Genomic DNA, 26895 nt, shown 5'->3' on the forward strand with positions numbered 1-26895 from the left:
ATACCTTTTTACAGCAGTTTAAAGTAGTGGCTGTTTTCAGCCACGAACATAATGAAAGGGTAGTGAATTTCAGGGCCGTGCAGAGACCTCTGGAGGGGCAGGTGCTCAAAGTATAAAAGGGGGCACATGGAACAAGGCTTTAAATAGGGCTGTGCTCAAAATATCAATACAGCAATATATCAATATGGATGATTCTGTATCGATACGGCAGCAAATGCATTGATGCAGTTTTGAAAAAGAAACAGAACAGAAAAGACTAATTTTAAGTTTAAAAGTAAAAAAAAAATTAATAATTATGTGTACATATTAATAACTCTGGGATTAGAAACTGAAGTATCTTAAGTTGCCCCAACCTGATGGCTTTTCCTTCTCTGTTCTAGCCTACAGAATAATAAAGAACAACTGTTATAGTAAACTGTGTAGGACAAAATCAACGTGGCCCACGTTTCGTTCAGTACAGTATAGTTTTATTTAATGCCATGTCAGCATCTGTGGCTATTTTCATGGCATAAACTGATTTACAAAAATACAAGAGTTACATTTATACAATGAAAATAAAAACAAAGCAAACAGAAAAAAATACAGCAATTAATACTTTACAATATTTTTAACATTAATGTGATACCTGTTTCTGGTAAATTCTTACTAAAGTCCTTAAATGAGTTTGCTGCCTTTGCTGTTGTTGTTGTTACTGCTGCTGATGATGATGATGATGATGATGATGATGATACTGCTGGAGTTGATCTGAGACTGTAGACATTAAAACAAACATATAGGAGATATATTAGCTGATTAAACCATTTTTATGTGACCATGACAAGATGTAAAGATAGCTGACAGTGTTTGGAACTGGCTCACTAGCTCACTGACCTGCTGTAAAGCTGCAGATTCTGCCCAGGCTGTTAGGGGAGATGTTCACAGAGGCTGCTGCATACAAAACATAAGATACTGGTAAGCCTTACCAGTGTAGTGATCATTTTTAAGGCACTCTACGTTTTTTAAATAAATATTGTAATAATAATAGTTTAAAGTACAAATAACATAAAAAGACCAGACCCTCGACACCCGTGAAACTTTTCTCCCTAAACAGCAAGCTAACGTAACTTCTACAGCCTACACACAGACAGCAATGTAAACAACATTTCTGCATGCTCTCTTCACGTCGTTCTTGTAAAATAACAATAATAAGTAAACAAACATCATAAGCACTTCGCTAAAAATGAAACACCACTTACCAGCAGCCGCAGAGTTGAAGATATCCTGTGGTAGTGCGCGTAGCCGCGCGAATTTTAAAAATGCGCGTGCACTGCAGCGAGAGGAATCGTCCCGGTTGAGTTCGTCAGGTGAAAGGTCATCATGTGGGTCATTTTATTTACGGCTAAATTATTATTCATTAATTTTACTAATAGTTAGATTGGGCAGGCATCCACAAAAGGGCCTTTAATTACAAAAAAAGGAGAGGAAATTTTGCCTTGACAAAAGGGCACTTTGGGCACCAAGGGGCAAAAGGGCAGGTGCTCGAGCACCCAACGCCCCCCCCTCCCCCCCTCTGCACGTGCCTGGTGAATTTGAACAATGCACAAGGGTTAAATATGCGTGTTTGACCGCTGCAGAGCAGCAGATGTGACGTCACAGTCGAGTTCCATATGACGTCACAGACTGAGTTCAGTTCAGCAGGGATTATCAGACTCAGACTCACTAACAGATGAAAGTGTTACAAACGCAATCTACCGCTTTAAACAACAGTAAAATAGTGTCTACACAGCTCGTTGAGATTCAGAATCTGACAGAATACGGTGTCATTTAATATATTTACGATATAAATTGAGTTACTTGACGGAATCTTCAGCTCAGGTGGTCATAACTGTAGTTCAGTAAAGTTATATATAAATATTATGTCTCCAAAGTTCCTATTGAAGCTGGACAGCTTGTCCCTGGAGGCGAAGGACCGGACAGCCGCTTGGCAGGACCACACAAAAGGTACGGAGTAAATACACATCAGAACTAACACATAATGAATCCGACTTCAATGGTAGGACTTGTATGGCACAGCATATCAGCATTACTGGGCTTGTAATGGGCTCTCGGAGCACAGGATGCTTATATTTGAAACTTTGCTAGAGATGAAGAATGTTTTTTACAATATAGAGAAGATGGTGCTCTAGAAAACATCATTGTTATATTGTCCCAGCAGCATACGACCAGCGGCGCTGGTTAGCCATCTTTTTACCACAGTATTTGCTGTAAAACCATAGAAACTAACACAATGAACCATGGTTTTACTACAACAATTATGGTTTATCTATGATTGTTGTAATAAAACCGTAACTACAAAAAACGTATGGTTACTATAGTTATGATTAACGTTACCATACTTTTACTTTAGGTTTACTGCAATATTAAACTAAGTTGAACCATGGTATGAACAAAAAAATAACAACATGGATACAGTTTTACCATAGTAAAACCATAGATCTAGTACTTTTCACAATACATATAGTTTCAAAGCCACTTTAAGGTTACAATCATAAAATATCCTTTAATCTGCCAGAAGTGACTGTGACACAACAAAGAAATGTCCATATGGAAATAGCTCTAAGATAATACAAGTCAGGACTTTAAAGTCATGTTCAGTTAAATAGACAAAATTAAGCTGTACTTCAACATTTTTTAAGGGCAATTTCGCAGATTTTTTGCATCTGCACAAACTCGCTAGATCAGAAATCCAACATGGTGGCCATTTGCAACGAGCCCATTTCTCTAGTGTTCTTGGAACATGAACTAGTGAATCATTGAGCTGTAATCTGTGCTAATAAAACAGATGTTTCTAATCAATATTTGTTGTTTGCAGAAAAAAAGACAAAAGGGAAGAACTTCCTCTGGAGAGGATGTAAGGCTGTGAAACGTTCCTTCCAAACCCTCAAATCACGGGCTCATCTATACACACCCAGCGTAGAGCCGCTAGCCGGCACAGATGGTGAGTCTCCAGTTATTACCACCCTGATTCATGGCCATTTCAGCCTGATGTTTCTGGTGTTAGTCTTCATTTTTCCTTCTCTACTCCTGTTGGCTCCTCAAATATGCATTTAAATGTTTTGTTTGTTTGTTTTGTTAAACACCATTTGAAAAACCCATATATTTATGTAGTGTATTCTGATGGTTGAGAATTCTTTCTGTTTTTCTTTTTGTTACATTTTTACTGAACTGTACTGTAAATGTGTCTTATGGTGTGACATAACAAAAACTAAGAAAAATAATACTCCTAATACAAATAGCATGAGAGATATTTATTTTCATTGTTAGACACTTATTTTCATATAGTGTTTATGTAGTGTAGGAACGGATTATGTCATGGTTGTGCCCTGGGCATGGATGTGTTTGGGTTCCTGTCATAGTTTTAACAAATATGCCTTGTATAATTTGTAAAACATTTTTTTAATTATAACATGATAACATTTTTATTGTAATTATAACAAAATATAAAATATCTTCCACTTAAAACAATAATACATGTTAAATAAAAAAAAACAAATTATAACGAATAGGCTGTAACGTTTTCCAGCTCTGGGAGAGACTGCGACACCAAACATATACTATCATACTGTATAGTACAAGGTTTAAAACATTTAAATAGACACATCAAGTAGTGTGAATGTGTGTGATTCAGTAGCTTATAGTTGAGATTAGGCTCTTGACAAGCGATTTCTGAGAGACGCACAGAGAGACGGCAGCGCGGCTGGTTGGTTTCATTCATAGCCTATAGTTTGCACTCATTCGCGTATCATATTGTACAACTTTTTTTATATTTAAATGCACATATCAAACAGTAGAAAATGTGTATGATGTAGTGTCTTAGTTGATAGTAGCTTACTCTTGAGTTGATAGCTCTGATTTCACACTGAGTTCACACTCATTTGTGTATCATATAGTGGTTTAAAAAGTTTAAATAGACACATCAAGTAGTGTGAATGTGTGTGATTCAGTAGCTTATAGTTGAGATTAGGCTCTTGTCAAAAGAAAAGTAGAAAATGTGCAGTATGTAGTATTTTCAAGTATTTTATTTGATCGGCTGTTATTGATAAAGCTCTGATTTCTGAGACGCATAAGGCAGCACGATTGATTTGTGATCATGCTGTGCTCATTTCAGTCACAGAGTTCACACTCGTTCACATCACACACTCATTATTGAGTAGTTTATTAGAGGTTTATACAGAGCTCTCAAGTTGTATCAAGAGTTTGGAGTGAGATCTGTTAGGGGACGAGCCACCCACATATTTGCAGCAGCGGCCCCTCGGCCCCACCAAATTTGCTTCATTTTTTGCTAGCAGTTCAATTTTACCTATTGTTCATAATTGACCAGCATAATATAATTCTCATACTCTGACATCACGTAAAGTAACTTTGATTTGCAGAAGATCAGAAATCAAAAGACTGAAGTTTTTTAAGATTCTTTAAATGGATATTTTATTTTTATTTTATGTATTTCTGTGCTATAGTTTATTTTTAAATGTAGTTATATTTGCATATTTGTATATTTACAGTAGGCATAATTGGTCGGGGAATCACACATGCGTATGTTCATGCACCATGAGTCAATTTACTCTTCATGTACAAAGTGTATTTAATGAAAGTGTATTTCATTCACATGATTTAAACATGCATGCATTTAAATGTCATTTACTCATGGAATAGTAATATAGATCTTAGTATTATTTTAAGTGATGTATCATAATCTATAAACAACTATTAAAGATCATTCTCTGGTTTCTCTGGCTCTCTGCACTGGCGTCTGCACAAACTCGCTAGATCAGAAATCCAACATGGCGCCCATTTGCAACGAGCCCATTTCTCTAGTGTTCTTGGAACATGAACTAGTGAATCATTGAGCTGTAATCTGTGCTAATAAAACAGATGTTTCTATCAATATTTGTTGTTTGCAGAAAAAAAGACAAAAGGGAAGAACTTCCTCTGGAGAGGATGTAAGGCTGTGAAACGTTCCTTCCAAACCCTCAAAACCAAAGTGTTTCCTCTTGAGGCTGAGCAGAAATCACGGGCTCATCTATACACACCCAGCGTAGAGCCGCTAGCCGGCACAGATGCGCTCGAGTCCGAGCCGACAGATGGTGAGTCTCCAGTTATTACCACCCTGATTCATGGCCATTTCAGCCTGATGTTTCTGGTGTTAGTCTTCATTTTTCCTTCTCTACTCCTGTTGGCTCCTCAAATATGCATTTAAATGTTTTGTTTGTTTGTTTTGTTAAACACCATTTTAAAAACCCATATATTTATGTAGTGAAGTCTGATGGTTGAGAATTCTTTCTGTTTTTCTTTTTGTTACATTTTTACTGAACTGTACTGTAAATGTGTCTTATGGTGTGACATAACAAAAATGATGGAAAAAAAAAATCTCTTAATAATAGCATGAGAAAGATTTAACTTCATTGTTTGACACTTATTGTCCAAAATGTTTTCTTATAATGAAGTATTAGGAGTTCCTTCCACTGGAACTAAGGGGCCAAGCCCAACCCCTGTAAAACAACCCCACACCATAATCCCCCCCCCCCCCAGACACGGCGTCAGCCGATTTTGCCGGGGCTTCAGCCCTGAATGTGTTTTGAAAAGTTGACTGACAAATATGAAACCGGACAATAGCCTATGTAAACCCCCGAAATCATAAGTTGCCATATTTCATCGTGCTTCGGCTTTGCTGCTGTCTCTGACTGGTGATTGTTGAAATCTGTCTCACACAGAGACGCACCTCGTGAGTGATTTCAGCCTGTCTTAGAATATCTCCAGGATTTGCGCGTAAAAGCAAACAGTCTCACAGCAATACATTTTTTTAAATAAATAACGCAGTCAGCACCGCCGCACAGTCCTCTGTCAGAAGAGATGTTGTCAGGCTATATGTCAGTAAAACTCAGAAAAACGAACTTCTTGTCGTGTCAGCCGTGTGCTTGCGGCGCGCACTCTTCAATATCACACGCAAATGTGGCGCACCCTGTATCACGCAAAAGAAACTACGAGCATGTAACGTCGTGTTCTGCCGTCAATTAAGTATTGAGATAACCAAAAGGGAGATTAAAGCTGCGTCAAAACTCTATGTCGGGGCTTTTGTATTCATTTGTAGACTACATAAATGTTACACATTTTGGCGTAGCCCTTCTCATTTTTCATTATTAATATTCTAACATTTGATCAATATTGAAAAGTCATCAAAACTGACTCATGTCATAAAAATAATAATTTTGTGACCAAAAATGTGAAAAATACATGTAGCCTAAATGATCGTTCATGAGATTCTTTTAACTATAAGCAACTCAATTTGTCTAGATCTGTAATATTATTTCCTTTGTATAATGAGCTTGTCTTTGTTTTCAATTATCTTATATTTTTATTGTGAGTGTGAACTGCTGCACAGTCGTGTAATTTAGTCAGCTTGATTAACATTATTACAATTTATCCCTATATAACACAGATGTTCTTTGCTAATTACAGAAACTATAAGCAAAATTCTTTAGTATAAATATATATTTTTAAAATGTATATATATATATATTTGTATGCTCCTCGAATGTGTTGGAGTATTTCACCAGTCATTCTCGTCATCCTCAGGTTTGTTCCTCTCTGAGATCCATGTTGAGTGGAGATGTAGAGATTCGTTGAGTCTGAGCAGCCGAGACTCGAACAGTGTCGATGTATTGGAGAGCCCAAACCAACAGGGTTTGTCCAGGTTCAACAACCTCAATCCGCACCCGACCCAGACACAGAGCCAGGATCTTCCCGGATCATTAACATCTCTGTTTTCTGAGTTTTCTGTGTCCACAGGTCAGGCTCACGGGACGAGGGCGAAGCAGAACCCAGATGATAGACGTCCGTCCACTTCATCTGAACACTCTCTCACAGGTCAGAATAGGCTTTTAATAAAGAAGTAATGGCTTAGTTTCTATTTCTATTTTCAATGGCTGATTTGTCATTGAAAATAGAAAGTTGAACCAACTAAAGTAACGGTAACACTTTATTTTGATGGTCCCTTTTGAACATTCTGTCGACTATAAGTAACTTTGCAACTACATGTCAACTTATTCTAACCCTAACCCTACCAGTCTACTAATACTCTACTAATACTCTAATGAGAGTTAGTAGACTTGTAGGTGCAATGTTACTTATAGACAACCGAATATCTTAAAGGGACCAAAATAAAGTGAAACCAAAGTAACAATTTGATGTGACCACTGACTGATTATTAATATTATAAAAAATATATAAAACAAAAACAGTTTTTGATGTGTGAAATGTTCCATCCTCAGGATCCTGGAGAACTGGTTCCACAGATTCTTCTCTGGGCTTCACGTCATCCTCAGGTTTGTCCAGGTCCAACTACCTCAAAGGGTTTCTGTGTCCTCCGCTGCCGGGTCAAGTTCCTGTCGAGCCAACAGAGACTTCAGATGGTATATTTAGTATAAATATACATTTCTAAAATGTATAAATATATATATTTGTATGGTCCTCGAATGTGTTGGAGTATTTCACCAGTCATTCTTCTCCTGGCATCACGTCATCCTCAGGTTCGTTCCTCTCTGAGGTCCATGTCAAGAGGAGATGTAGAGATTCGTTGAGTCTGAGCAGCCGAGACTCGAACAGTGTCGATGGATTGGAGAGCCCAAACCAACAGGGTTTGTCCAGGTTCAACAACCTCAATCCGCACCCGACCCAGACACAGAGCCAGGATCTTCCCGGATCATTAACATCTCTGTTTTCTGAGTTTTCTGTGTCCACAGGTCAGGCTCACGGGACGAGGGCGAAGCAGAACCCAGATGATAGACGTCCGTCCACTTCATCTGAACACTCTCTCACAGGTCAGAAAAGGCTTTTAATAAAGAAGTAATGGCTTAGTTTCTATTTCTATTTTCAATGGCTGATTTGTCATTGAAAATAGAAAGTTGAACCAACTAAAGTAACGGTAACACTTTATTTTGATGGTCCCTTTTGAACATTCTGTCGACTATAAGTAACTTTGCAACTACATGTCAACTTATTCTAACCCTAACCCTACCAGTCTACTAATACTCTACTAATACTCTAATGAGAGTTATTAGACTTGTAGGTGCAATGTTACTTATAGACAACCGAATATCTTAAAGGGACCAAAATAAAGTGAAACCAAAGTAACAATTTGATGTGACCACTGACTGATTATTAATATTATAAAAAATATATAAAACAAAAACAGTTTTTGATGTGTGAAATGTTCCATCCTCAGGATCCTGGAGAACTGGTTCCACAGATTCTTCTCTGGGCTTCACGTCATCCTTAGGTTTGTCCAGGTCCAACAACCTCGAAGGGTTTCTGTGTCCTCCACTGCCGGGTCAAGTTCCTGTCGAGCCAACAGAGACTTCAGATGGTATATTTAGTATAAATATACATTTCTAAAATGTATAAATATATATATTTGTATGGTCCTCGAATGTGTTGGAGTATTTCACCAGTCATTCTTCTCCTGGCATCACGTCATCCTCAGGTTCGTTCCTCTCTGAGGTCCATGTCAAGAGGAGATGTAGAGATTCGTTGAGTCTGAGCAGCCGAGACTCGAACAGCGTCGATGGATTGGAGAGCCCAAACCAGCAGGGTTTGTCCAGGTCCGACAACCTCGAAGGGTTTCTGTGTCCTCCGCTGCTGGGTCAAGTTCCTGTCGAGCCAACAGAGACTTCAGATGGTATATTTAGTATAAATATACATTTCTAAAATGTATAAATATATATATTTGTATGGTCCTCGAATGTGTTGGAGTATTTCACCAGTCATTCTTCTCCTGGCATCACGTCATCCTCAGGTTCGTTCCTCTCTGAGGTCCATGTCAAGAGGAGATGTAGAGATTCGTTGAGTCTGAGCAGCCGAGACTCGAACAGCGTCGATGGATTGGAGAGCCCAAACCAACAGGGTTTGTCCATGTCCAACAACCTCAATCCGCACCCGACCCAGACACAGAGCCAGGATCTTCCCGGATCATTAACATCTCTGTTTTCTGAGTTTTCTGTGTCCACAGGTCAGGCTCACGGGACGAGGGCGAAGCAGAACCCAGATGATAGACGTCCGTCCACTTCATCTTGCAGAGGTCAGAATAGGCTTTTAATAAAGAAGTAATGGCTTAGTTTCTATTTCTATTTTCAATGGCTGATTTGTCATTGAAAATAGAAAGTTGAACCAACTAAAGTAACGGTAATACTTTATTTTGATGGTCCCTTTTGAACATTCTGTCGACTATAAGTAACTTTGCAACTACATGTCGACTAACTCTCATTAGAGCATTAGTAGACTCTCTGCTTAATATCTGCAAACTCTTTATTGTGATGCTCCTCCAACAGACACTCTACTGACTACAAGTAACTTTACAACTACATGTCAACTTATTCTAACCCTAACCCTACCAGTCTACTAATACTCTACTAATACTCTAATGAGAGTTAGTAGACTTGTAGGTGCAGTGTCACTTATAGTCAACAGAATGTGTTAAAGGGACCATCAAAATAAAGTGAAACCTATTTTTTTTTAGAAATGTTTTAATTGGACGTTCATCTAAAATTTTCAGAACATACCGAGCACGTTCAAAAGTAACGTTCCCATAATGCAAAATTATCAAATAGAATGTTCCTTTAACCAAGAAAAAACATTTTTGAAACGTTGGAAAAACTGGACGTTTTGAATGTTTAGGGAACATTTAGAAATAAAGTTTTCTTAATTTAATGGGAATGTAAGCTAAACGCTCTCAATAAGGCATGAACTTGATGGCACTTGCGCTGTCTGACACACACCAGAAACACACACACAGAAAGCCGCTTCTCAGACAGCATACGATCCAGAAAATAATTCAATTTCACCACTTATTTCTCTTGAATTGTCAAATACACGCAAAATCGTCAAAATGGCTGTCGTGCCGAGCATTACAGAGTCGATTATGTCATAAATAAGACATTGCTATGCATTTAATAAAAGTCAATGCTTAATATAATATAAATATATTTTAAGATATGGCCCATATGATCTTTGCCATTACCAGAACTGAGCCACACATGTGCCAGAGTTGGCCAAATGAAGCCTGGAAATGTATGTTTTCTTTTTAATAAAAGATCAGATAAAATAAGAAAAATAACTTTATCGTTGACACGGAATCACCAGGCTCCGCCCTCGTAATCGAGATAATTGTGAAATAAAATGACTATAATTATTAAAATTGTGAATTGAAATAAGATGTTGGGACATTTATGCAGGCATTAAGCAGAAGTCAGGGGGATAGTGTGAAAAATCCCATTACTTTAGATTTGTAACATTACAGATAAGAATTTAACAGTAAAATGTAAGTTATGTCATTATATCATTGCTTAATTTGACATGTGTGTGTCTAATAGTTGTTTTCAATTGTTTTTTCTTTTCAATTCTTTTCAAATAATTATTTCTTATTCTTCTATTATTTTAACCAGTATTATCTTGTTTTCCACTCAAAGTAAGGCTTGTTTTTAGAGAATATTAAAATTATTTCCCCCATTATAATATTATTTTCTCGACCAGCACTGATATTTAGAAAAAACAAAACAAACAATGGATCTAGCAAGCTAATAATTGTCTCATATTTTTCTGTTTGTTTTTCAGAGTCCTTTGAGTCTCTCTATAATGTGGGAAAGATGATTGGATCCGGAGGATTTGGCAAGGTGTACCTGGGAACACGCAGATTTGATGGCAAAAAGGTCAATCTTACTTAATTGTACAAACATTTTGCTCTTGCAAAACACATTTAAAACAATGTACAGATGGTTTAATACTTAGTGCAATGTCAGGCGCTTGAATACTGTTACTGTTATTGAAACTGGGTTTTTGTTTTGCAGGTTGCCATCAAGCGGATGCGCAAGATAGACAACAAACGTTATCTTAATATTGTAAGTTGGCCAAAATCTGAATGTGTATTGAGTTGTTTAAGTGCAGATTACTGTAGTTAATACACCCGTAGGCAGTGTTGGGAAAGTTCACTTTCTACATGAACTAGTTCAAAGTTCAGTTGACAAATTTTAAAATGAACTAGTTCAGTTCATAGTTCATACTCAAAATTTTACTCTGAGTTCACAGTTCCAAAAATGAACTAGTTCATAGTTCTTTTTTTCCATGTTGCTGCGAGATATAATTTTTCAAAATTATTGCCACAGCCCATATAGAACCACAGACAATTATTTTATCAGTTTTAACACTGAAGCTATGCGTCAGATTTTTCCCATCCTCACCGACCTTGTCATAAAACTTGTTTAAATGATCATACGACGCCTCCTTGCTGATTTTCGTTTTGATTTGTAACGTAAGTGATGAGTCATTCATGAACGATCCATTCATTGCGTTTGTCACGTGACAAATGAACGAAAGACTCAGAAGGTAAAGTAATTATTTATGTTCCCTGTAAACGATTTTTGACTGCATTATAATGATTTCTTAATTCAGAATATGATCAAGATTGCGTAGGTTTATGTGTTCTGGGAATTTGCCAGTTAATAGTATAACATTTAAAGCCCATTAAATGAATGAAATGACTCGAAAAAAGATTTGTTCATTTTGATGAACGAGATCGAACAAGAGAGTCAGTAGACACTGGTGGCTGGTGTTGCCAGATTGGGTGTTTTTTCCACTACATATTAAAGGGTTAGTTCACCCAAAAATGAAAATTCTGTCAGTAATCACTCACCCTCATGTTGTTCCAACCCCGTAAGACTTTCATTCATCTTCGGAACACAAATTAAGATATTTTTGATGAAATCTGAGAGCTGGCTCACTCATCCATAGGCTTCTATGGGATCGAAACTTGTCAGCCCAGAAAAGTTAAAATATTCCACATGACTACAGTTGCTCAACCACAAGCTTATCAAGCGACGAGAATACTTTTTGCGCGCAAAAAAACAAAAATAACGACTTTATTCAAGTATTAATTTTCGTCTGTGTGGGCCTGAATTAATTCACGTAGTGTAACAGCGCAGCGCATCTGGGTTGTACGTCACACGTAGGCTCACTATTGGCCGATGCTGGTCATGTGTGTGATGCGTGTGACGTACAACACAGACGCCCTGCGCTGTTACACTACGTGAATTCATTCAGGCCCACACAGACGAAAATTAATACTTGAATTAAAGCTGCAAGCAGCGATGAAAGGGCCCTCGCACCCGTGCCATCGTCACTCGTTGGCTTTAGGAAGACAGAGCATGGTTGGGCAATGTGCATTTAAGGAGGTATACAGTATATAGTAGTTGCTAGCATGTTTAGTATGTTTTTAGCATGCTTAGTACACAATAGGTATGTGGTTAGTACTGCATTACTGTGTTAACCAGTTCAGTTTCTGTTGGCAGTAGGTGGGGTTATATATCTGAATATTGCTTTGTAGATGTGTTCAGTGCAGGACTTTTATCAAGTATGTGAAGTTTGGGGCAGATTGGATATTGTATGTTTGAGTTACAGCAAATTCATATTTAATTGTAGTAATAGTATGGTTTAGTACTTATAGTGTTTACTAGTATGTTTTAGCATGTTTCTAGTATGTTGGTAGGATGTTAAGCACCTACTGGCATTTTTTTTTATATGTTATTAGGAGTCCACAACAGTGTTTAACATGTCACTTCCTGTTGCCAGCAGGTGGCGCATTGACTGTAACTGAATATGAGCATTGTCATGTGTTCAAGACAGAACGCTTATCAAAAGTGTGAAGTTTGGCGCAGATTGGACATTGCCTTCTTGAGTAACAACAACATCCTGTTTCATTATATTAGCATGCTTTAGCACTTAGCTTAGTATTGCTAGCATGTTTTAACATGTTTCTAGCATGTTTAGAAGTCAATGGTATTTTTAACATGTTGCTAGAACGGCATCAACGTGTTAAACATGACACTTCCTGTTACCAGTAGGTGGCACTATTACTATAACTGAATATTCTCATGTAGATGTGTTCAGGCCATGACTCTTATCAAACGTGTGAAGTTTGGGGCAGACTGGACATTCCGTGCCTGTGTTACAGCAAATTCCTATTTAATTGCAGTATTAGCATGCTTTAGCACTAAGCTAAGTGTTTGCTAGCATTTTTTAACATGTTTCTAGTATGTTGTTAGCATGTTTAGCACATGCTGGAACTTTTTTATATGTTATTAGGAGTCCACAACAGTGTTTAACATGTCACTTCCTGTTGCCAGCAGGTGGCGCTATGACTGTAACTGAATATGAGCATGGTCATGTGTTCAGGACAGAACGCTTATCAAAAGAGTGAAGTTTGGCGCAGATTGGACATTGCCTTCTTGAGTAACAACAACATCCTGTTTCATTGAATTAACATGCTTTAGCACTTAGCTAAGTTTTGCTAGCATGTTTTAACATGTTTCTAGCATGTTTAGAAGTCAATGGCATTTTTAACATGTTGCTAGAACGGCATCAACGTGTTAAACATGACACTTCCTGTTACCAGTAGGTGGCGCTATTACTATAACTGAATATTCTCATGTAGATGTGTTCAGGCCATGACTCTTATCAAACGTGTGACGTTTGGGGCAGACTGGACATTCCGTGCCTGTGTTTCAGCAAATTCCTATTTAATTGCAGTATTAGCATGCTTAAGCACTAAGCTAAGTGTTTGCTAGCATGTTTTAACATGTTTCTAGTATGTTGTTAGCATGTTTAGCACATGCTGGAACTTTTTTATATGTTATTAGGAGTCCACAACAGTGTTTAACATGTCACTTCCTGTTGCCAGCAGGTGGCGCTATGACTGTAACTGAATATGAGCATGGTCATGTGTCCAGGACAGAACGCTTATCAAAAGTGTGAAGTTTGGCGCAGATTGGACATTGCCTTCTTGAGTAACAACAACATCCTGTTTCATTGAATTAGCATGCTTTAGCACTTAGCTAAGTATTGCTAGCATGTTTTAACATGTTTCTAGCATGTTTAGAAGTCAATGGCATTTTTAACATGTTGCTAGAATGGCATCAACGTGTTAAACATGACACTTCCTGTTACCAGTAGGTGGCGCTATTACTATAACTGAATATTCTCATGTAGATGTGTTCAGGACAGAACGATTATCAAAAGTGTGAAGTTTGGGGCAGATTGGACATTCCATGCCTGAGTTACAGCAAATTCCTATTTAATTGCAAAAATAGCATGCTTTAGCACTTAGCTAAGAGTTTGCTAGCATGTTTTAGCATGCTTCTAGTATGTTGTTAGCATGTTTAGCACTTGCTGGCACTTTTTTATATGTTATTAGGAGTCCATAACAGTGTTAAACATGTCACTTCCTGTTGCCAGCAGGTGGCGCTATGACTATAACTGAATATGAGCATGGTCATGTGTTCAGGACAGAACGCTTATCAAACGTGTGAAGTTCGGGGCAGATTGGACATTCCATGCCTGAGTTACAGCAACTTCCTGTTTCATGGCGAAACATCGAAATTTGTCAGGCCGCCGAGGACCCGCCCTTCGACGAAAACTCAAGATCTTCGCAATTTAACGTCGCAAAGGCCTTAAGATTACACTCACCAAATTTGAAGATGATCAGATTAAAACTGTAGGAGGAGTTCGTTAAAGTACGAGGCATGAAAATGGCAAAAACTGCACAAAAATCTGAGAGGAAGTTCAAAATGGCTGACTTCCTGTTGTGTTTAGGGCTATGCTCCAAGAGACTTTTTTGTAGGTATTAGGTGATTACATGTATGTACCGAATTTCGTGCACGTACGTGGAACGTTGCGGGAGGCGCACTCCGTTGAACTTTTATAGGTGGCGCTATCGAGCCATTTTGCCCCGTCCAATTCTGAAACCTATATCAGATGTAAATTTTCGCCAGTTCTGACGCGTGTGCAAAGTTTTGTGAGTTTTCGAGCATGTTTAGGCCCTCAAAAATGCAATTAAATGCGGAGAAGAATAATAATAATAAACAGAGCAATTCCAAGAGGGTCCTCACACCATCGGTGCTCGGGCCCTAATAAAGTCGTTATTTTTGTTGTTGTTTTTTTGCGCACAAGTATTCTCGTCGCTTGATAAACTTATGGTTGAGCTACTGTAGTCACTTGGACTATTTTCGCGATGTCTTTACTAACTTTCTGGGTTTGCAAGTTTCAATCCCATAGAAGCCTATGGAGCAGTGATCCAGCTCTCAGATTTAATCAAAAATATCTTAATTTGTGCTCCGAAGATGAACGAAAGTCTTACGGGGTTGGAACAACATGAAGGTGAGTGATTACTGACAGAATTTTCATTTTTGGGTGAACTAACCCTTTAAGGCCAGTTTACGGTGTGTTTTAGCCGGGTTTTCGCCTGGAAGGCTCTATAGAAATCTGGCACTCTATTGAACGAAGTTAAACTGAGAGAGCGTGGCGTTCACAGACACCAGAATGAACGAGTTCAATGAACGCGTTCAGGCACAACACTGCCCGTAGGAAGCATTAGGTGTAAATGTGATCAACAAATAAGCCTAGAGGCACCAAAATAACTTTTGAACGGATCTAAAAAGATCAAAGAAAAGTACATTTCAAAATGATATGTTTTCTTCAGATTTTTACCCAGCTAACCTTCTATCTGCTACTTCTCTCTAGCCTGGGAATCCCGAACCTCTCGTTACAGAAGTGGCGCTGCTGATGATGATGAGGCGAGAACCCATAAGCCCCTTCGTCATACAGCTATACGAGTGGTTTGAAGATCCTAGAGATTTCACTCTGGTTATGGAGTATCCCAAACCCTACGAGAACTTGCTGGACCTCATCACTCGTTTTCATCATTTGTCTGAAGCAACAGCACGGGTCATCATGAGACAGGCTGTGCTGGCAGTGCAACACTGCATCCATCGTGGCGTTTTTCATAATGACATTCATGTGCAGAATTTTCTGTTGAAGAAACCCCCGCTACAGCTCAAGCTGATAGACTTTGGATCCGGTCAGCTGTTTAGTAGCGATGGCTACGACAGCAAAATATACATGGGTGAGCATTCTGGGAGTGTGGAAACCTGAATGTAGTGACTTACTAATTATTTGATGCTTTAAAAAAAAAGCTCAACAATGTGCAAATGTCTTTCTTACAGGAATGGAAGATTACTGCCCACCTGAAGTCTTGACAGAGCCTCGATTCCACGCCGTCCCAGCAAATGTCTGGTCTCTAGGAGTGTTGCTGTACGAGATGGTGAACGGATGTTCTCCTTTTCGTGATAGACCGGAAATCAAACGAGCCAAAGTTACATTTCAGAACCCAAAATTATCCAAAGGTGAGTGAATAATATTGATAACATTGATAAACACACACATAAAGCAAAGGCTATGTACAGAAACAGTTAAAGGTGAAGTATGTAAGATGTTTTATATATAGCTCAACGTATAGCGAGAGTTTGGGGCGAGAGCCGTGGGAAAAGAAATGCAGCTTTAGTGACAGAAGTGAAAGCCAAAATTCACTGCATTTATTCCTTCAAAGATTAAACAGCTCATGAACACGTCAAAGTGAACAGAGCATTGTGATGCGCAAAGGCACATTTTCATAAAGACAAGCGCAACACAGCTGAAATTATTACTAATATGTTGGACCTGAAACATGCCTTCACATGAACCAGTAAGAGCTGCGTTTGTGATGTTTGAGTCGGGGAAGACGCGATGCACGGAAGAAGGGGCCTTTGCAAGAAAATATGTAATATATGTAAAAAATATATATTTTTGAAAATATGCTTTATTTTGTCATTTATTCCACTCGCTGCCACTAGTCTCGCAGAAACGACATACTTCACTTTTAAACTAACGATAAGGAACATTTTACAGTATATTAATCATGTTTTAGATGCTGTTTTCAAAAATGCCAGGTCACATGCTCATGACTAACCAGCTCTCTCCTTATTGTACAGAATGCAGGGATCTGATTAGCCAGTGTCTAGCCAGGGATCCAACTAAACGCCCGACGTTAGAGCACATGTTACAACATCAATGGATTAGAAATGGTCTACAGTAGATTGGAGAAGTTCAGGAGATTCACTCCATCAGTTTCAGGTGTGAGGAAGTGTAACAGGCAGAGGTAGGATTATTATATGTTGTCTTAAAGCAACACTATGTAACTTTTCAACCTTCATAATATATTTCCAAGATCCTTGTGATGGTACATCGACTTACAATAGGTTGAATGACACGTCTGCCATAGCCTGACAGGGTCTGTATCGCTTTTACTGGCACTATGTAACTTCGGGGTTCGGGTAGTAACCAGAGCACAAAAAGAACTACAAAATTCGACTGCTTTACGGCATACGTCACTTCCCCCACCACTTCGTCAAATTTGGACGTGAGAGGCCAACCAGCGTTTGTTTTCGGCTTTCGTGCGTATGTTTTTGTCATGGAGGCTGTTTACACCTGGCCACTTCATGCGTTTTCTCAGATCGGATAGCTATCCGATCGTGAAAAGTCCAGGTTTAAATGCCCTCCGAAACGCATTTGAGACGGATTTGAATCCGATCCCTCAAACCACTTCTGAGATCTGAGACGCATTCCAGACGAAACTGGACAAGTGTAAATGCATATGGTTGTTGAAACCACATATGTAAATTGTACTCCTCCCAAAAATGCTTAAAAAAAAAACATAATAAAGCCAACGTGCAAACTATCGCAAATCAAAGTGAAAGTAAGTCGCAGACACTTAACACACAATCTTCATCATTAAAAGTAAAGAAATGAAATGATCTTACCAGGGCTGTTACTGCTCTCTCTTATTGCGGTGACGTGCACTCCATTAAATCTGCATATAGCGCGAGAATTGAAGATCGAATTTAAATCCGTTTCGCAAAAATACATTTATGTGACCAGGTGTAAATGGAATCGTTTTGATAAATCAGATAGCTATGCCTCACGAATTAGTTTGCCAGCTGAACTCAGGTGTTGTGAGGTGTATTTATCACGTAGTCCTGAGGGATATCAGACAACGCCGTTTGATGTTGATTCCTGCGATTATCATGAGAACAGCTTTCAATATCTCACATAATTATCAGGACATAAATAAGCCTAACGTAGAGGTTGTAAATAGTGTAAACGAGCACAATTTGCAAACTATTATGATAAATTGCAATAATCATGTCTAATGACATCATAACGGCCAATGTTATGAAATAATGCGACGTACATTTAACTTAATTGATGTTATATGGCATTTTGTAATGTTTACATTCCAATAAAAACAACACATTAAATTATACAGTAGGCCTAGACTATAGACTATTTACTTGTGATTTAACTGCAATCATGAAAAAACGTTATAATATATTTACAACAGTGCAAGTATTCCACAGCGACTCTAGGGGTCGCTGTTTGACAAAAACACAATTTCTACTTAATGTGGCTTTAAATTCTGGATTATTTGTAGTGAGATTTTCAAATGTGTGTTCATTGTAATGTTCTTGTTATAGTCAAGTCACCTTCATTTATATAGCGCTTGATACTATACAGATTGTTTTAAAGCGGCTTCACTGTAGTAAACAGGAGAATAACAGAATCAGTGAACCAAGCAGAATTCAATTCTGTTCTAGCTCTAAAAAATCATTCATGAGTGACTTGTTCATATCATCTTTGTATTGGATAGGAAATAACATACTTGCTGAGAGCTCTGAGCTCAAGACTGTGACAATCACGAGGCTGGATGCAAATGCAAGTAAAATGCTTTATTAAGTAAAGGAACAGATGCAGGATACTCCTCTGGCACAAACAAACGATTCGGTGGGCAATCGGGCGGAGGTGTTACCCCTTCTAAGGCAGACAAGACCTTCAATTCGATCTCCCATCTGAGTGTGGAGACAATTAGGGTCTCGGGTAAAATGCACTAAATGAACTGATTAGTGTCAAAAACATTGATTAATTCAAGAAAGAAACAAGTTGCTGAAATCAATCTGTAATGCTATAATAATCTGTTTGGAATATGTGATTGTGTATTGTCAACAATAAGCAGAAACATTCTGCATTTCCATTTTGTAGTGTGGATCATTCATTTAAACATTTATCCTCATTCTCATGTTTAAGAATCTGTTATCTGCTTGACAAATAATGTATGCTACTGCCCACTAACATGCTTTTAAAGCTATTGTTATTCAATGTGTGAAATTTTCCATCCTCAGACCGCTCCAGATCCAGGAGAGCTGCTTTCTCTAAGAGGACGGTGGAGGTTTCGAGACCCAGGTCTGATGACCGTGATCAGGATCCGCACCCGACCCAGACATAGAGCCAGGATCTTCCCGGATCTTTAACATCTCTGTCTTCTGAGTTTTCTGTGTCCACAGGTCAGGCTCACGGGACGAGGGCGAAGCAGAACCCAGATGATGGACGTCCGTCCACTTCATCTGAACACTCTCGCAGAGGTCAGAATAGGCTTTTAATAAAGAAGGAATGGCTTAGTTTCTATTTCTATTTTCAATGGCTGATTTGTCATTGAAAATAGAAAGTTGAACCAACTAAAGTAACGGTAACACTTTATTTTCAACTATTAATACAACTACTACAGATTAGCATTTCTGCCGTGTTTGCCGTGTCGGGATTATTTCACTGTCATAATGACTTGCTGTGGGGTTAATTATATTAACAGATCGTCCCAGAAGAAGCCTGGACTACATTTTTTCCGGTGAGTGAAATTCTAATATAATTTCATTTATTCATTTTATTTCGAATAATTTATTTATTATTTATAATTGCATTTAAAACTTTATTACACTCCAAGATTCAACAGACTGTGATTAGCTGTAGGCTGAAACCATGGACGTAACGTATAAAACGTCTGAAACGTTGTCATATAATGTTACGCCTGCATTTCATAATTTAGCGTAACATTTACTAACACTGACTATATTGGAAGTATTTTTTGACATGTTCTCAAAGATATGTGTAGGAAATTAGCCTGTAATTACTCAATAGACAGTACAACGAAACAAAATGAGGACTAGCTGTGATGTCCGCCACAAATTCTTAAGCTAAAATACATTTATTAACGTTACAACCTTTTGGACACTGTAGTCATTTAAGTTCTATTAATTGACAGTAGTCTGTGAAGGAGGTAACTATCTATTTGTTTATGTAAAGTTTTCCTCTAGGTGATCCAGAACATCTCAGGCTGGACCAGTGGATGCTCAATGTGAAACGACAGAATTGGACTCCTAACAAGTATTCTCGTCTGTACAGTGAACATTTCGAGAGTCATCACTTCACTACTGACTCCAGGGTACAGACACCTCGTTTCATACCTTACAAAGATTCAAGCAACATATTGGTTGAAATTGGCGAAATATTGACCATCATACATTCATTTACATTACATTACTAAATATTTGATTAGGTCACTGTTAAGGTGAAATTAGTGACACACCAGTTAAATTTAGGGTTCTCACCGATGCAAAAATCAAGCAACATGACCACTTTTTGCTAACCTTTACATTTCAGTGCTTTTAGGGCTGCACGATATTGAAGAAAAATGCGATAACTCATTACATAATGTGATATTCTATATGCGATACGATAATGCTTAAAGTGTGTAAAACTAATTTCAATTATCTTTAAAATATATTTAAAATTATATAACCTACTTGCGTTTCACATTCTTTTTTTGACAAGAAAACATCCCTACAACTTCTGAAAGTGAACATCAGTGTTTTACTGTAGCATAAGAAGTGTTATTTTAACATCAGTGTAAACCACTGGGTTTAGAGTTTTAGGTTATCCTACATTAGGTTTATTTAACAACAGAAATGGAATAATCAAATGTAAAAATAAAACACTGCTTAGTTTTCACTGTATGAATTAGATATACACTGATTCTTGTTAAAGCTACAACATTATTTTTTAAAGTTATTTTCTCTTTGTCTTTTTTTCATGACCCCAGTTATTGCAAGCTGTGGTGGTATGCATATCGCGATATATACATTTGCGATATTTCGATATATTGTGCAGCCTTACCTTTTATGCAAATACGATAAAATAAAAAAATTCTCTGTGAAATTCATGTTTGAAAAATGATTCTCCAAGCGAGACAGCGGGACACAGAATGATTCCGTTGTGACAGTTATTGCGAACAGTTACATATTCGTTTAATAGCAATAATAATTTTTAAATGTAATCTGTACATTCATACTAGTGTTAGACCGAATAATGAAACAAACGCATACATCTCTGTTATGAATAACAGCCATTTACAGCCAATATGACCAATAATGTCATATTTTGTATGCTTCCTGTAATTTTTATTAGGGAAGGACATGTCTGAAGGACACTGCTGTGCCAACCATTTTCTCTTTCTCCAAGGGCAAAGAACAACAGCCAAAAATAACACGCTTGGTAAGTATTGATGAGGTGGTAAGTGGCATCTCTATGGCCTACAGAAACCATCTCCAGGCATCACTGCAGTTTGCCAAGCTACAGAAAGATGCTTTCAGCGGCTGCTAAAAACCAATGAGGGAAGGGCTCCACAGGGAAGAGGAACAACAGCAGCCATTGTCACTCAGGTTCTTTCTGATTGTTCTGAGAAGAATCTCTTCCCACAGCTGCACACTCACATGTTTGACATGTGTGTTGAAGCTAACCATGTCCATGTTCTGGTGAAGATGGCTTCTGCGTGGTACTGCAAAGTTAGAATAAATCATATAGCAAGACGGACGACAGATAAAATGAAAGAAGGCAAGGTAGTCCACAAAAAACGTTCAAAATTAATCAATTTTTATGGAGATTAAGGGAAAGGTGGTTGGTCGTATGTATGTGTGTGTGTGTGTGTGTGTGTGTGTGTGTGTGTGTGTGTGTGTGGTTGCTGTATAGCATGTTTTTCTATGTGTATGTCAGAATGTGGCTAATTAAAACTTACTTTGTAGTTATCAGACATAGAACATGGAAAATGGTACTGAGCCTATCTCTCTTTGGACAACATTGTAAATGTTACTTGGAGCCTGCATGAACTAAGTAATGTTCAATGGGTCTCATTCATGAAACACGAGCAGAACGAACTTTTGTGTAAATCGTGTGTAAAGTAGCCTGGAAATCCACACCTAAATCTAAAAGATTAATGGTCTGGTGTCGGTCAATGAAAATCGGCCAGCTCGAGGGGCGGCACCAAGCATGCATTTGAAAATCTCATAGCACGCAATTGGATAACACTACGACCAATCACAACAATAAACCCCATACGCTTAGCTACCAGCGGAGCTAACTGGTAGATTAGACTCTTCCGGTCGGCAAAACAGCAAAAACACCCTTCTTGCAAAGGAACGATTCAAGCGCCGTCTTCTGTTCCTCTTTTGGGAAAAAGCCAAGTCTAACTCGTTCATTGTAGCGGCCAAAGCCGTTTCAAACAACTGCTATTCATCCATAGCCATCTTGCAATGTTTACTGATGACTTCGACGTCACAGCGCTGTCGTCATCTCGCCTCTGGCCCGGCTATATCAGATAACCCGATGTGATTGGTGCAGCTCAGATCGAGGGGCATATTTAATGAGCTCCATTGCTCGACACCAGAGTAACTCACTGAGCAAATTCAGCTTGTGCTCTCGCGAGAACTCTGGTTTACCAGGGTATGTGTAAAGTGGTTCTGGCGTAAATTTTCGGATTCATTAAAGGAGAACCGGATCGGTGCTTGCAACGCGGAGCTGTTACAGTTAATGCCCAGAGCTCCCATTCAGCTAAAACGGCAGTTTTTCAACATGAACAGGGCCCTTACATGACAACAAGATGCGTTTAGCAACTTAGCCATTGTTTAAACTCACCTAAATAGTGTTTTAGACGGCTAGCTGTAGTCTCGCGCTGAAGTCCCGTGGGAACTCAGTAGTAGCCGGAACACGACGCTCCTCCCACCTGCACTATGTGCGCAATTTTTTCCCCCAAACCACTTCAGCGGAAATCCCGCCCTGCAGCTGATTTAATTGGTTTAGGTTACAGTGACGATTGACATGACCAATGAAAACCTTAGAATCAGCTGCAGGGCGGGATTTCCGCTGAAGTGGTTTGGGAAAAAAAAAAATCACGCGCACTTTTTCCGGCTACAACTGAGTTCCCACGGGACTTCAGCGCGAGACTACAGCTAGCCGTCTAAAACACTATTTAGGTGAGTTTAAACAATGGCTAAGTTGCTAAACGCATCTTGTTGTCATGTAAGGGCCCTGTTCATGTTGGACAGACATTTTAATTGCATTTTGTGTCTGTTAAGAGGCACAAAGACACTCTTTAGGTTTATGCCCCCAAAACTGCAGTTTTAGCTGAATGGGAGCTCTGGGCATTAACTGTAACAGCTCCGCGTTGCAAGCACCGATCCGGTTCGTTTTTTTTTCTATAGACAGTACTCACAAAGGTAAAACGATCAAGATTAACTTAAAAATTCACCGAAGTTCTCCTTTAATGAATCCGAAAATTTACGCCAGAACCACTTTACACATACCCTGGTAAACCAGACTTCTCGCGAGAGCACAAGCTGAATTTGCTCAGTGAGTTACTCTGGTGTCGAGCAATGGAGCTCATTAAATATGCCCCTCGATCTGAGCTGCACCAATCACATCGGGTTATCTGATATAGGCGGGCCAGAGGCGAGATGACGACAGCGCTGTGACGTCGAAGTCATCAGTAAACATTGCAAGATGGCTATGGATGAATAGCAGTTGTTTGAAACGGCTTTGGCCGCTACAATGAACGAGTTAGACTTGGCTTTTTCCCAAAAGAGGAACAGAAGACGGCGCTTGAATTGTTCCTTTGCAAGAAGGGTGTTTTTGCTGTTTTGCCGACCGGAAGAGTCTAATCTACCAGTTAGCTCCGCTGGTAGCTAAGCGTATGGGGTTTATTGTTGTGATTGGTCGTAGTGTTATCCAATTGCGTGCTGTGAGATTTTCAAATGCATGCTTGGTGCCGCCCCTCGAGCTGGCCGATTTTCATTGACCGACACCAGACCATTAATCTCCTTTAAATTAATGAATTTAAACATTTATTTTCCAAATTTTAGTTGGTACGAAAGAAATCTCCACCTGCTCCCAGCCACGCGTAAATAGTGCGTTTAACATCCAAACGTTTTGCTCATTAATAAGGCTGCATTTTAATTCACCTTAATCGGGTATATATTTACACGCCATTTTGAAAAAAATTCATTAACACACACACATTTCACTATCACATCTGACGTTTACGAAGTATTTGTGAATCAGGAGAAGAGTTTTCGGGAAGGTCTCTTTACGCGCAAATCACTCACATATTTACTCGTATATTTACGAATGTTTCATGAATGAGACCCAATGTCTGCTTTAAAAGAAGTACGTACATACATGTATTGTCTCAAATTAACCTCAATGTCAGATGTACCTTACTGCGAACCCCACCAATTCCCAGGATGATTTTCAGTTGGAGTCTGCATGAACGGGGCCCAACTCTTACAAATCACATGCTGCGATGCTACAGTAACATGCAATATTGACACAGTTGTAAGTTATACCATAGAGCCTTTATACATCGTGCCTTCCTTAACCCACACATATACCGCTGATTAAACTTAGATTTTGTATGGGCTTTCCCATGTCACATTAAGGACTGTTCAATAAGGTGATATTGATCTGTTTGACATTTATTACTATATGTGATACAACCTCCCTGGTCAATATTTATGTAGATAGTTTCTGGAATTCTGTGTCAAAGTCAAGGATCAGGTCATGACATATTTACAAAAAATGTATATATTTTTAAAAAAGTATTCTCTCATGTTAAGTTGTTAGCTTCAAAAAGTTAAAGGACAAGTTCGGTATTTTACACTTAAAGCCCTGTTTTCAGATCGTTTCTGATGAAATACAATGGTTAAGATTGAAATTTGGACAAATGCTGCTGGGCCGAGAATTTTCGGTTTCTGTGGTAGCACCCCCCCACCTCCACAATGGTTGCATAGGTGCACTGGAATAATCCTTCCTAAAATGCATTAAACTTTCGTTTACAAAGACGTGAACCTCACCGAGTGGTCAGGGGTGTTCACTGATATGCTCACACAAAAATCGCTGCAAAAGATGCTTTCCAACAGGTTTTATCGTAGTTTTTCATCCAATACAAGTCAATGGAGTTGGACAAAAACTACGATAAAACCTGTTGGAAAGCATCTTTTGCAGCGATTTTTGTGTGAGCATATCAGTGAACACCCCTGACCACTCGGTGAGTTTCACGTCTTTGTAAACGAAAGTTTAATGCATTTTAGGAAGGATTGTTCCAGTGCACCTATGCAACCATTGTGGAGGTGGGGGGGTGCTACCACAGAAACCGAAAATTCTCGGGCCAGCAGCATTTGTCCAAATTTCAATCTTAACCATTGTATTTCATCAGAAACGATCTGAAAACAGGGCTTTAAGTGTAAAATACCGAACTTGTCCTTTAACATCCATGGTTAGTTTGGTTTTATATTATATAGCGTTATTGAAGTGTTACAGTAATACATTAATACAGTATTTTAAGTTATGTTATAAAAAAATTGCTTTAAATCTCATTTTTATTTATATTGATTCTCATGTGATTTTTTTTTTTCCTGATTGCTGTTTTCTATTACAGTTGGGCAAAATGTTAATATTTAAGGTTGTTCTTATCCCTCAGTTTTAACAAAATGATATATTGCTTTTCCAGTGTTGTACCAGTGGTATGTTTTCTATTTGTTCCATGTCTTGTACCTGTCGTTTTGTATTGTCTCGTATGTTTGTCCCGTGTTATATGTTCTCACTCATGGCCTGCACCTTGGCGTGGTGAGTGGGCTTTTAACCAAGACAGGCCATACTGAATGTATTGTACCAGTATTTTTTAACCTTGTCATCTTTCTCTCATGTAGGGTGTGTGACGTCCCTTGATTTTTGTGTGTCAGTAACAGATTTGTTGATTTTTAAAGTTGGTAGATATTTTTTCATTCAGAATTTGAGTTTTTTGTTTCTTAGCGTCTTGTATAAGGAGAAGCATGAGATCTAGAGAACATTTGTTTAAATGTTGTGTGTTGTTATGATTTTTTATGTGATGCAGCAGCAAAATTTTGAGCCCAAGACAAATTTCTAATCAGAGTGATTCTCAAAATTTTCAAACAATAATAAAATAATTATATATGCTGTTTATTTATGCTCTTTGTCCATTTTTAAAGACATTGTTCAATTTTTATTTTAGATTAAATCCTGCAATTTACAGGATTTGTTTGTTCTTTGTGCTCTTGCAAGATAGCCACACCAGCCAGTAAAGTTCCAGGGTTTCCATTGTGACAGCATGCAGTTTACGTCATTTACGTGTTAAAGGGATAGTTCACTTTGAAATACATTTTTGGTATGTTTTAGCTTACCTCAAGGGCATCCAAGATGTAGGTGTCTTTTTTTCCGCAGTAGTTTCAATTTTTATATTTTTAGGTCAAACCGTTCTTGTCTGTCAGTCATATAATGCAGGTCCATGGTCACTGTCTCAAAGAGCATGCACAGAGTCCAAATTAAAACAATTCCCCGTCGTCCAAATTAAACAATTCCCCATCGTAAGTACACATTGATGGCCTAAGACACGAAACGAGCGGTTTGTGTGAGAAAACGAACAGTATTTATATCGTTTTACCTCTTATACAAAGCCATGTCCAAGTGATCTGATCTGACGTGTACGCAGACTGGTGCATAGATATATACACTAGATGTCGCCTTGTCTACGGCAGTTCATTGGAACGAATGTCTTTAAGGCGACATCTAGTATATGTATATATCTATGCACCAGTCTGCGTACACGTCAGATCAGATCACTCGGACATGGCTGTGTATAAGTGGTAAAAACGATATAAATACTGTTCGTTTTCTCACACAAACCGCTCGTTTCGTGTCTTAGGCCATCAATGTGTACTTAAGATGGGGAATTGTTTAATTTGGACGACGGGGAATTGTTTTAATTTG

At 38.5% G+C, this 26895-nt stretch overlaps 1 protein-coding gene and 1 long non-coding RNA gene across 2 annotated transcripts; one reads left to right on the forward strand and one right to left on the reverse strand.

The window, feature by feature from the left end:
* Positions 1 to 1536, reverse strand: LOC309479331. Its single transcript, XR_014199202.1, has 3 exons — positions 1236 to 1536; positions 871 to 927; positions 1 to 750 (listed from the first exon to the last, which is right to left on the reverse strand). It is a non-coding gene; the product is annotated as an uncharacterized lncRNA (long non-coding RNA).
* Positions 1537 to 1581: 45 nt separating this feature from the next.
* Positions 1582 to 25970, forward strand: LOC309479029 (uncharacterized protein). The gene is made up of 14 exons (XM_082142872.1): positions 1582 to 1980; positions 2852 to 2977; positions 4941 to 5123; positions 6613 to 6928; positions 7308 to 7361; positions 7534 to 7778; positions 8261 to 8314; positions 8519 to 8626; positions 8831 to 9043; positions 10645 to 10739; positions 10878 to 10928; positions 15601 to 15982; positions 16083 to 16262; positions 21247 to 25970. Exons 1-14 carry the CDS (start codon positions 1896 to 1898, stop codon positions 21342 to 21344), a joined length of 2190 nt encoding a protein of 729 aa, XP_081998998.1. The 5' UTR covers positions 1582 to 1895; the 3' UTR covers positions 21345 to 25970.
* Positions 25971 to 26895: the final 925 nt, after the last annotated feature.

The sequence above is a fragment of the Leuciscus leuciscus genome, assembly GCF_965113295.1.
Source record: "Leuciscus leuciscus genome assembly, chromosome: 17".
Classification (NCBI taxonomy): domain Eukaryota; kingdom Metazoa; phylum Chordata; class Actinopteri; order Cypriniformes; family Leuciscidae; genus Leuciscus; species Leuciscus leuciscus.

Coding starts and splice junctions, on each gene's coding strand:
- LOC309479029 (XM_082142872.1), top strand. CDS start 1,896: ATGTCTCCAAAGTTCCTATTGAAGCTGGACAGCTTGTCCCTGGAGGCG. Junction 7,362..7,533: donor GGGCTTCACGTCATCCTCAG/GTTTGTCCAGGT, acceptor GTATTTCACCAG/TCATTCTTCTCCTGGCATCA. Junction 10,929..15,600: donor ACAAACGTTATCTTAATATT/GTAAGTTGGCCA, acceptor ACTTCTCTCTAG/CCTGGGAATCCCGAACCTCT.